The sequence below is a fragment of the Brassica oleracea genome, chromosome C7 (assembly GCF_000695525.1).
Source record: "Brassica oleracea var. oleracea cultivar TO1000 chromosome C7, BOL, whole genome shotgun sequence".
NCBI classification, from domain to species: domain Eukaryota; kingdom Viridiplantae; phylum Streptophyta; class Magnoliopsida; order Brassicales; family Brassicaceae; genus Brassica; species Brassica oleracea.
In genome coordinates, this window is record NC_027754.1 from 38195088 (window position 1) to 38206085 (window position 10998).

The following is a 10998-nucleotide window of genomic DNA, read 5'->3' on the forward strand; positions in this document are numbered from 1 at the left end:
TTAAAATGAAAAATAGCAAGAAGATGATCATCAGATGATAATCAGACGTAGAAAGAGCGATTTAAAAAAAAAAAGAAGAAGATTAGGATTAGATCGACACGTGGCAGTGCGCGCTTTTTTTCTTTTAATTACGTGGAGAACTATCCCACTCCAGAAGGCCACTCTCTTCATATTAATTTTCAATTTAAAATCATTCATATGTTTTTGTTTCCTTCTTCTCTCCAAGCTAAGAGGAAAACAAAATGGCGTACAAATCCCTAGATTCAATCACGAGGTCCGATATCGAAGCTCTAGGGATCTCCGACGATGTATCTTATAAGCTTCTCAGAGATCTCGAAGACATCATCCTTAATCACGGCTCCGCCACGCCGCCGGAGAGGTGGATTGAGATATCTCGGCGGATCCTTCACCCTGACCTCCCTTTCGCTTTTCACCAGATGATGTATTACGGCTGCTACAAGGATTTCGGATCCGACCCGCCCGCTTGGTTACCCGACCCGTATGAATCGCTCTTTTTATCAGATTCCTCCGTTTCTGACGTTTCGCTTTGTTATTTAATCGGTGGTGATGGTCTTTGTATGTATGTATGTATGTATATATATAGGAAAGTTGCTTCTTTAACCAACGTTGGCGGTTTGCTAGAGAGGCGCGGGAGAGAGTTCTTAGGTGATGATAGCTACAAGGATCCGATTTCGAGTTTCTCGAGTTTTCAAGAGTTCTCAGTATCTAATCCTGAGGTAACAATAGTATCATGAATCAGCTGTTTGTTTTTTATTTGTAGCCAAAGATTTTTTTTTTTTTTTTTTTTTAATTTTAAGGCTCCGAATGCTAATATGCCGGGCAACTGTTTGTTGTGCAATAGTAACAAAAATACGTATGTATATCTAAAGATTTTTGTTAGTGTTGATAGCCGTCAACGTCACCGTTCGAAAGCATAGTTCTGTTTTTGGCAACAGTGAAAACCAACAATAAGTTAAGCTCGACATGTCACTAGTCGCAGTGTTCTTTTTATTTTTTGTAATTGTGGTTTTTCACACTGTTGCAGGTTTATTGGAGAACTATTCTGGATGAGTTGAACATATTGTTTTCTGTACCTCCTAAGTGTGTTTTAGAGAAGGACACATCTGGAGATAACCCTGGAGGCAGTTGGCTTCCTGGAGCGTATCTGAACCCTGCGAGGAGCTGTTTGAGTAGTGGCTCAAAGAGGAGATCGGACGACGTTGCGATCCGATGGCGTAACGAAGGAAGCGACGATCTTCCGGTCAACACCATGACGCTTCTTGAGTTACGTTCACAGGTTTGGTATGAAATTTCTCATCCTTTTGTCGAAAATGAGAAGTTTTTATTTGGTGAAAGTGATGATGACAATGTACAGTATACTGTTTTAATCTGATGTGTGTAGGTTAACTGCACATGCTCTTAATGCCTTGGATTTGGAGGAAGAGTCAGCAATCGCGATTGATATGCCGATGAACGTTGAGTCCGTGATCATTTTCCTTGCCATTGTCTTATCAGGCCACGTAGTTGTTTCTATAGCTGATAGTTTCTCTCCCCGTGAAATATCAACGCGGCTTAAAATTTCAAAAGCAAAAGCCATATTTACTCAGGTACACTTCTCATGATTCTTTGATAAACTGTACAATTCAAGATGTGATTTTTTTTTTTATATATGTTTAGTGGTGAACTGTTTGGCTTTTGGGTATTATTTAGTTAAAGTTGTGGGTGGCCACAATTTAACGGTTGTAAGGTGTCAGTGCTTGTTTGGAAAATCCACTCTGGTTGAATTTAGTATAAAGTAGTTTGGCATATAATGGTTACTGTATAAAAGCCATCACCATCATAGAACAAGGTTTCTAGTCATGTTAATTATTGGAATATTGTAGGTGTTAAAATTAGAGTTATTGGAACAGCGGATGTGAAAATTTTTTCTTCAGTTTCTTTATTTTTCGTTTCGTTTATCTTTTTTCCAGGATGAGATCATTCGTGGTGATAAACGTATTCCCCTTTATAGGTGAAGTTTTTTGCAATCCAGCAGGCCTGAATTTTTTTCTCAAGAAGGCAGGTGTAAAATGGTTCTCACGTTATCTATTTGACTCTGCAGAAGAGTCGTTGATGCAGAAGCACCCTTGGCAATTGTTATTCCAGCGAGAGGCTCATTCGTCAGAATGAACCTGCGTGAGAATGATTTGTCTTGGAACGATTTTTTGGGAAAGGCAGGAAATATGAGGTACACTCAGTGTATACAATACTCTACGGCTTCCAGTTATAAACTGAAAACAACATCAACGAAAAAGTTCAGTAAAACAAAAAAAAAAACACAGCAACGTTTACTTGATAGGGGTGAAATTTAAAATCTTACATTTCACCTGATAATAATAGCCAATAAATAAGTTGTGATACTTGTTTAATGTCATAAAACGAATACACATATTTTTACTGTTCTTTCAGAGGCGTGGAATATATTGCTGTAGAGAAACCAGCAGGAGCTTGCACGAACATCCTTTTCTCATCAGGAACCACCGGTAAGACAATTGGATAAAAGCTGCATCATGGCATGTAGATAAGGATGTGTGTGTTGAAATACTATGTTTTGCGTTTCTGGTGTAGGTGATCCAAAGGCTATCCCATGGACGAACATTTCCCCTTTGAAATCTGCTGCTGATGCTTGGTGCCATTTGGATGCTCATCAGGGAGATGTTGTTGCTTGGCCGACCAACCTTGGGTGGATGATGGGTCCGTGGCTCGTTTATGCTTCCTTGATAAATGGGGCTTGCATGGCATTGTACAATGGATCACCTCTTGGTCCTGCCTTTGCCAAATTTGTGCAGGTAAGCAATGTAACTATGCATTCCCATCCCATTGGCTTAACAGAGAAAAATATTGGAAGCGATAAAAGCAATTGATAGTTTGTGCGAATATTCCATATGAATTACTATCGATTTCATTGCATGGTTAACTCTGGGAATTTGGTCAGCCCTTGAATTCACCATATGTTTATATTCTGGGGTTAGGATGCTGAGGTAACCATGCTAGGTGTGATACCAAGCATTGTTCGGACGTGGCAAAACTCAAACTCGACTTCTGGATATGATTGGTCACGAATCCGGTAATACCCAAAGTTCATTCTCAGATTGTTGTTAAGCGTGGAAGTTTTAGTAGCTAGGATTTTAAATGTTTGTAAATGTCCTAATGCCACTACTATAAAATTTCAGAAGTAAATAAACTTATGTAGCTAGACTAACGTGGCTACTTACTCATGAAAAAATGGTTGATGAACATCTTTTGACATCGCTAAACTAAAACAGTAACATTGATGTCTTATCTTTAATACTTTTTTCAACAGTTGTTTCGGTTCGACTGGTGAAGCCTCGAATGAAGACGAGTATCTATGGCTGATGAGCAGGGCTCATTACAAACCTGTAATCGAGTATTGTGGAGGAACTGAGATTGGAGGTAGTTTTGTCACTGGCTCTTTACTCCAGCCTCAGTCGCTGGCTGCTTTTAGCACCGCTACCATGGGTTGCAAGCTTTTCATCCTCGGTGAAGATGGCAATCCTCTTGTAAGCAAAGTTATTGTGTCATAGATGATGCAGTGTTGATTCTGAACGATTTTACAGTGTCAAGGATTGAACTGAAGTTAGCATGGTCGTTTTTTATTTTTCCTTCCTCATTTCAGCCTCGAGACGCAGAAGGAGTAGGAGAACTGGCTCTTTATCCTCACGTGTTTGGAGCCTCGAGCACTCTCCTGAATGGAAATCACTACAACGTTTACTTCAAAGGAATGCCCACCTTCCAAGGTCAGGTAATCCAACTCTTGCCACATTTTCACGTAGGTTTTTATCGGTTCTTAGTCTGTGGCGTACCTTCTTTTCGATAGAATTTACGAAGACACGGAGATTTGTTTGAACGGACTTCAAAAGGATACTATCGTGCTCACGGACGTGCTGATGACACAATGAATCTTGGTGGTATAAAGGTAACCTTACTTACTATACAATGCTCTTATTATATATTAATGTGCATTATCATAATCATACTCTGCCCCCTGTTCTTTGCCCAGGTTGGTTCTATTGAGATCGAACGAGTCTGTAACTCCGTTGATGACAGCGTCCTGGAGACAGCAGCCATCGGTGTTCCACCTCCCAGTGGCGGTCCTGAGCAACTAGTAATAGCTGTTGTGTTCAAGAACCCAGAGTTACGGAATAATGACATGAACCTCTTGAAAAAGTCCTTCAATTCTGAGATACAAAAGAAACTCAATCCATTGTTCAAGGTATATTACAAACAACAAAACACAACGGAGTTTATTAGTTGTTGTGTTTGTTCCAGATTTTATACAAGAAATGTGCTAATGGGCCAATGGGAAATGCATAATGCAGGTATCGTCTGTTGTGACTCTGCCTTCCTTACCGAGGACGGCCACAAATAAGGTGATGAGAAGAGTTCTAAGGCAACAGCTTACTCAGACCGGTCTAAAGTCGAAGCTATGAGAGACTATTGTTTGCCATTAACACACAAACATTTGGTCTTTTGGTGTTATCAGTCCATATCCATGTCTACATCGTCAATAAATGATTCTCAATCTACACATAGCCTGTGGAATATGTCTTCTACGAGTGTATCAAGAGATCCATATATGTAGTGCGATCCTTAATGTGAATAACAGTTTATCAATTAATGTAATGTAAGTAACAGTTTATCAATTATTGGTGTTGTGGTGACCAATCACGAGATTTCAAGAATTAGGGGGATATTAAAAAGTATTATTAATTACATGGACATAAAACGCAATAAATAAAAGATGAGGGGGTATTCTGTAATTTACGTGAACATAAATTGGGGATATGTACACAAAAACGTAGCCATAGTCCATCTTCTTCACCAAACTGCCTTAGGGGATAAACTTGAAACAAGAAACGGCGTCGGTTTGACCCGACGGAGGAACCATGTCGTCGTCTCTTCTTCTCTCTGGCTCTACAGTATCGTCTTCGTTCATCGCTCCATCGAAACTGTAATCTCTTTCTCTCTCTCTCTCTCTCTCCTTCGTCTGCCTTCTTTCGGCTTATCCGATTTCAAATTCTAGGGTTTGTTTTGTTTGTATGTAACTTACATAACCGAATCTTAAGAGCTTCTTCGTCTCGTTTTCGTTGTCGTTGTTGTTTATGATTACAGTTCTCTCTTACGGAATCCAAATCAATCACTGTCACTATCTCGGAACGTTTCGAGAACCTTCAAACCCCTTAGGTGCTCCTCCGCTGATTCTCCATACGGAGGTTAGTATATTATCTCCCTTCCTCTCGCTAAAAAGTCTCCATCTTTACTCTGTTTTTTTTTAATTTTAAAATTAATGTAAATCGAATGACTTTTTTTTTTGTGTGTGTGTGTGTAGGCAACGTCCCCACGTTCCCTCGAACCAGGGTCTGGGACCCGTACAAGCGTCTAGGGATAAGCCCCTACGCCTCCGAGGAAGAGATCTGGGCCTCGCGCAACTTTCTCTTAGAGCAGTACGCTGGACACGAGAGGAGCCAAGAGTCTATAGAAGGCGCATTCGAGAAGCTTCTCATGTCTAGTTTTGTTAAAAGGAAGAAGACTAAGATCAACCTCAAGACGAGGTTGAAGAAGAAAGTTGAGGAGTCTCCTCCGTGGCTTAAGGCTCTTCTTGATTTCGTTGAGATGCCTCCGATGGATACTGTTTTCAGAAGACTGTTCCTTTTCGCTTTCATGGGTGGTTGGAGCATCATGAACTCTGCAGAAGGCGGTCCTGCGTTTCAGGTTTTAGGCTTTGCTTCTTAGTCTATGCTAGAAGTATTAGTATAAGATCAACCTGTAGACTGTAGTAGATAGATAAAGTGGCTTCTGATTCTCTTAACAGATGGTTTTGAGGTTAAGATATTTGATTTTTGTAATTGTAATTGTAGGTGGCGGTGTCGTTGGCTGCTTGCGTATATTTCCTTAATGAGAAGACGAAGAGCTTGGGGAGAGCTTGTTTAATCGGGTAACCTCCTGGTGCTAATTGAAAACTAGCTGAAACAAAAACTTGGATTGTTTTTTTTTTTTTCCATTTCATTGATTGGGGGTTTGGTTGTTATGGTTGCAGGTTTGGTGCATTAACAGTCGGGTGGTTCTGCGGTTCGCTAGTCATTCCCATGATTCCGACGGCTTTCATTAACCCGACGTGGACCCTGGAGCTTCTAACGTCACTGGTTGCTTACGTGTTTTTGTTTCTTTCTTGTACTTTCCTCAAGTAGGTTGCACTTTTATCCAGACATTGTGTTTCTTTCTTGTACCTGTTATCGCCGGAAAATTGAACATGAGTTCCACAACATTGGTTAGCTCTTGTTAAAGTATGGAATCAAGTTGATGAGGGTCTTTACCCCAAGTTGATAAATATCAAAATCAAATTCCGTAGGAACATATCTTAATATGTTAGGTTTTAGATCATCGTACTATTTATTTCCATCAGTGCATGCACACATTGATATAACCAACCGAATATTCATGTTCAAGATATATCAAACATCATGCAAGTATTTCAAAAAAGAAAAATACAAATGAAGAAGTTCTATTAGAAGAACCGGCGCTTCCATTGAACACGATTGTTGCGTCTCACGCAGCAGCCACATGAGTAAAGTAAGACGACAAGAAGGGTAACAAGGAGATTGAAGACGAGAAGAATCCTCCATCTTTTTCTTATACCCTTGAAAACTCCAATCTTGCATGACTCGCACGCATAACACAAATGACTCTGCTTGTTACTCCACGTTTTGCAGTCCCCTGCGATCTCTGCCGTTGACTTCGCCGGAACTGTCCACCATGTGGCGTTTTTTTGACTCGAAGCCACATTCTTCTGCATGAACCTTATTTTACTACTATAGGACAACTGATATTTGTAAAAAATAATAAAAATATAAATTAAAATTATAATACCGAAATCTATAAAAATAAATGGGACTTTTTTCCCTCCTTATGCTGCCACATAAGATTTAGAGAAGGGGCATATCATGCCATGTGTCCTCTCCCATAAAAGCTCTTCAATTCCGTTCAACTCACACATCGTTTGGGTCACTCAAACCTACGAATTAATGATAACTCAATCCACATATTTTATGCCATTAAAACAAATGTCACTAAAACAAACTCATATTATTATCTTAACAGCCCAGTTAAAGCCCACTTATACCTCGAAAGTATTGTCTTTTCCGTTACCTTATTTTGCAGCGGCGATAGAAATTTTTCTGTGCAACATTACTACTACTCATTCAATCATATCATTAAGCTTCTACATTCTTCAGCCCACCTCTCCCACTACGTAAAATTAAATAACCCTTTTCCACCAGCGATTTGATAATCCCTAATTCCTAATACTATAAATAAGACATTTTATGACTTTATGCAAATGTAAATTAACATCATCTCTTGAAATCTAGGAATAGTAGAAGAAAATTTAAGTGGTGTTGGTACATTTTATCCCAAAAATGTAATTTTAGTAGGTGTTAAACTTAAATATCATATAAAATTAAGGATTTTTCCCCGTACGTAGTACGGGGCCAGAACACTAGTAAAAAATAAAAGAGTTGGTATGGAATCAAAATGGTGCGCACCGTTTTGATTAATGAGGACAGGTGTCGGCTACAAAAAACTCGAATTTGTGCGCTGACAGCTGAGGTGGATTCCCTAGGAAGGATTCAAATCTTTTTTTATATATAAAGATTTTTTATTGTTAAGTCATTGAGTCAAAAGAAATTAAATTTTCTTAATGACAACATTGATTTTTTGACTTGAATGAGTCCATTACTCTCTTTTACGTTATGGTTTTTGAAAAGCATAATGTGATGTTTGTATTTTCAATCTAAATCTTATGTGGCAGCATAAGGAGGGAAAAAAATCCCATTTATTATTATAGATGTTTTGGTAGATTTGGGCTTCAGGGCCGTCCCTTGCTTCCTGCGGAAAACATCGAAAGGCGTCACCCCGCTAAAGGCGTCCGATGGAGAGTAGAATCACCGTGCCTCTTCAGATCCACCATCATCACTAACCTCCGCCATTTATTACCTTTTCAAAGCATAAACCGACAACATCACCTATCACTCTTCGGCTCTCCTCGCCAATTATATATTGATCACTCTATAGATCTTTCACCGAAAAGTTTCCAGCGACACAGCTAGCAAGCTCTGAGTTTGATAAAACCGTTGGCGCCAAACTCTTCGAGCATCATACTCACCTCTTCCTGACTCGGCGACGCTAGATCTCTTATGGAAACAAAGTTGTTGTCGTCTCGATCGATTAACTTGGAACGCTTGAATCAAATGGAGTAATAATCGCACAAGTTCTTGGGAAGAACACTGATTGGAGTGGCGGCTTGACTGCCTTGAGGTTACCATACGATCTGTCGGGGAAATAGGAAGAAGCACCGAAGCTGAAACAAGAAGGTGCAGATATGGAGACAAAAGCTTTGGTTTTGGAGGAACGTGTTTTTAATAAAATGGTATTTCTATTACCCATCAAGCTTTTGAATGTAGATTTTTACATGGAACAGTAATGGTGTCCCCTTAGATTCGTAAGGTCTCGAAATCTTGGTTATGTCAACAATCAAAGAAGGGAATAAGGTATTACACATTTACACGTCAACCATTAGGTTCCTGTCTTGCGCCTTTTGTATTTGATTTACTTACATACACTCTCTTTTCGATTTTAGATTGGGCACAAACACATTGGTTGTGCTTCGGTATACAGTCACGAGAAAGAGGTAAACATTTCTAATATCAAAGAATTTGAGAGAGACCAATAGGCTATTAAGTATGTGTGGTTGAAGTTTCATGCCTCTGTATGTCACGTTCTCCTCACACTATGAATCCATTAACTTGATAGGCAGCGTATTGAAGAAGTTAATAGATGATGGTTTCGTGAAGCCTGAAGCGTGAGGAGTTATTCATCACTTGGAAACTCTGGTTTGTCTTCTTTCTACGACCAAAATTTTTCTTCAGTGCATGTTTATATTAAGTTTGTAGTTCCCATCACCCATCACCCTTTCTATTTATATTACAGTAGCAACAAGTGTTTTATGAATAATTTCACGGGAAACATCAAGTGAGATCGAGATCGTGGGAGTCAACAACCCTACTATGTCAAAGAGTGAGCATCTAAGAAATGTTTTGCCTAGACTATGTATTATGTAATTAGGTTGCATCAGTACTCATTGTTGTATCAATTAGTTAAGTTTACGGTTTATCATGTGTGTATGAGAAAATACACATAACTAGCCTATCAATCATTACATCACTATGAATTCTCATATATATAATTGGGGTCTGTTATTAATCTTCAGATCTGTTGGCACTGGTGATATTTTTTTTAAGTAAGGATGAGGTAGATCTACATGGTATGAGTTAAATATTCGATTATGATAATGTGAAAATAGTTTTGGGAAGTAGATGGTGTGATTTTCAGTTGAGAAAAGCAAGAATTTGTAACCATGGCAAATTAAATGAAAGGAATACTGACGATCGATGGTATGAGGTAAAGCAAATGAAATCATTTTTATATTGGTTTATGAGATGAAGTATTAACTCTCATGTATCAGTGTGTTTTAGGAAGTGGAGCGAATAAATATTCGAAAAGGGAAGGCGAGGATGAGAACCTTAATTAAAAGAGAATATGTAAACTTTATGTTGGCCACAAATAATAAAAAAAATTCACTCCTTTATGTTGTTTAATTGCCGATCTCCTCTTACTAAAACATGTATATTTCATAAACTGCACATTTTTTTCTAACATTTTATATGAAATATTTTCTTTAAAATATTTAAAAATAAAAAAACAAAATTTATTAAGAAATTAACTAATACATATTTTGTATATATAAAATAGTGTTTGTTTTTCCAAAACATGTTGAAACTTTGAATTTCGGGCCCTGGGAAGGTCGCACTCCCCGTCTTCCTACCTAAGCCGCTCAGGCAAAAAAAAATAGTTTTTATAAAAAAAGTTTTAAATAAAAGCTTGGTAAAAATAATATGTCTAATGTAATTATTTAACATTTTATGTGAGATGTTTTCTTTAAAATATTTAAAAATATAAAACAAAATTTATTAAGAAATTAACTAATACCTATTTTGTATATATAAAATAGTGTTTGTTTTTCCAAAACATGTTGAAACTTTGAATCTCAGGCCCTGGGAAGGTCGCACTCCCCGCCTTCCTACCTAAGCCGCTCATAATCGCATCATAATACTACAATATTGTCATGTCTACTCTAATATCAAATACATCAAATGCATTTGAAGTAAAATAAACAATTTGCAAAATAAATCATACATGTGAATAGCATAAATGACAAACAACCCGCGCGAAGCGCGGACACACCACTAGTCTATTATATATTTGACCAAATCAAACATAAATAATATTTCTTTTAATTTTGGGTTTGCATATTATGTTTATACAAACATAAAGATAGTCATGCATAAAAGTTATATGAATAAGTAATGAACATAATGTCTAACTAACAAATTCAAATTCAAACCCAAATATCCAATATGAGACATTTGCTAATTTCTTATATTTAGCCAAACTCATTTTTGGACTTCCATTTCTCATCCAAAACCAACTCCGATTTTGACATACGAGTACACTACTTCATAGTGTCAAATATTCAGTTATTCCGACGAACGTTTTCGTCCGAAAATTGACCAAAATGGTTTTAAACCATTTCGTCAAAAACTAAAACCATTTCGTCAAAAACGAGTACCAACACATTCTGGTCGACAACATCCGAACTGAGTAGAAAAATACAAACATGAAGCCTCTCTTATCTACCATGATAGATGTTACACAAGTATTTATATGATAAGCATAAACATTTTAGTTTGGTTTATTGGGTATATCAACACAAAAGAAAAACATATGAAAAAGAGGTCAGTTATTGAGCGGATCATCCACAAACGTTGGACATGCCCTAAATAATTATTCAATTACATATTGTTAAAATTCAAGAATTCCATT

General features: G+C 37.8%; 2 protein-coding genes and 1 long non-coding RNA gene across 3 annotated transcripts; all 3 read left to right on the top strand.

Annotated features, from left to right (window-relative positions):
* Positions 1 to 161: 161 nt before the first annotated feature.
* LOC106306130 (probable acyl-activating enzyme 17, peroxisomal) lies at positions 162 to 4725 on the top strand. The gene is made up of 14 exons (XM_013742607.1): positions 162 to 499; positions 605 to 737; positions 1046 to 1302; positions 1403 to 1607; positions 1971 to 2011; positions 2102 to 2227; positions 2449 to 2522; positions 2608 to 2828; positions 3012 to 3106; positions 3344 to 3560; positions 3677 to 3802; positions 3878 to 3976; positions 4061 to 4273; positions 4380 to 4725. Exons 1-14 carry the CDS (start codon positions 243 to 245, stop codon positions 4488 to 4490), a joined length of 2175 nt encoding a protein of 724 aa, XP_013598061.1. The 5' UTR covers positions 162 to 242; the 3' UTR covers positions 4491 to 4725.
* Positions 4726 to 4818: 93 nt separating this feature from the next.
* LOC106306131 (protein CHAPERONE-LIKE PROTEIN OF POR1, chloroplastic) lies at positions 4819 to 6396 on the top strand. Its single transcript, XM_013742608.1, has 5 exons — positions 4819 to 5011; positions 5173 to 5273; positions 5390 to 5772; positions 5919 to 5995; positions 6098 to 6396. Exons 1-5 carry the CDS (start codon positions 4947 to 4949, stop codon positions 6246 to 6248), a joined length of 777 nt encoding a protein of 258 aa, XP_013598062.1. The 5' UTR covers positions 4819 to 4946; the 3' UTR covers positions 6249 to 6396.
* Positions 6397 to 7928: 1532 nt separating this feature from the next.
* LOC106304608 lies at positions 7929 to 9672 on the top strand. The gene is made up of 5 exons (XR_001262785.1): positions 7929 to 8606; positions 8696 to 8746; positions 8869 to 8948; positions 9046 to 9516; positions 9591 to 9672. It is a non-coding gene; the product is annotated as an uncharacterized LOC106304608 (long non-coding RNA).
* Positions 9673 to 10998: the final 1326 nt, after the last annotated feature.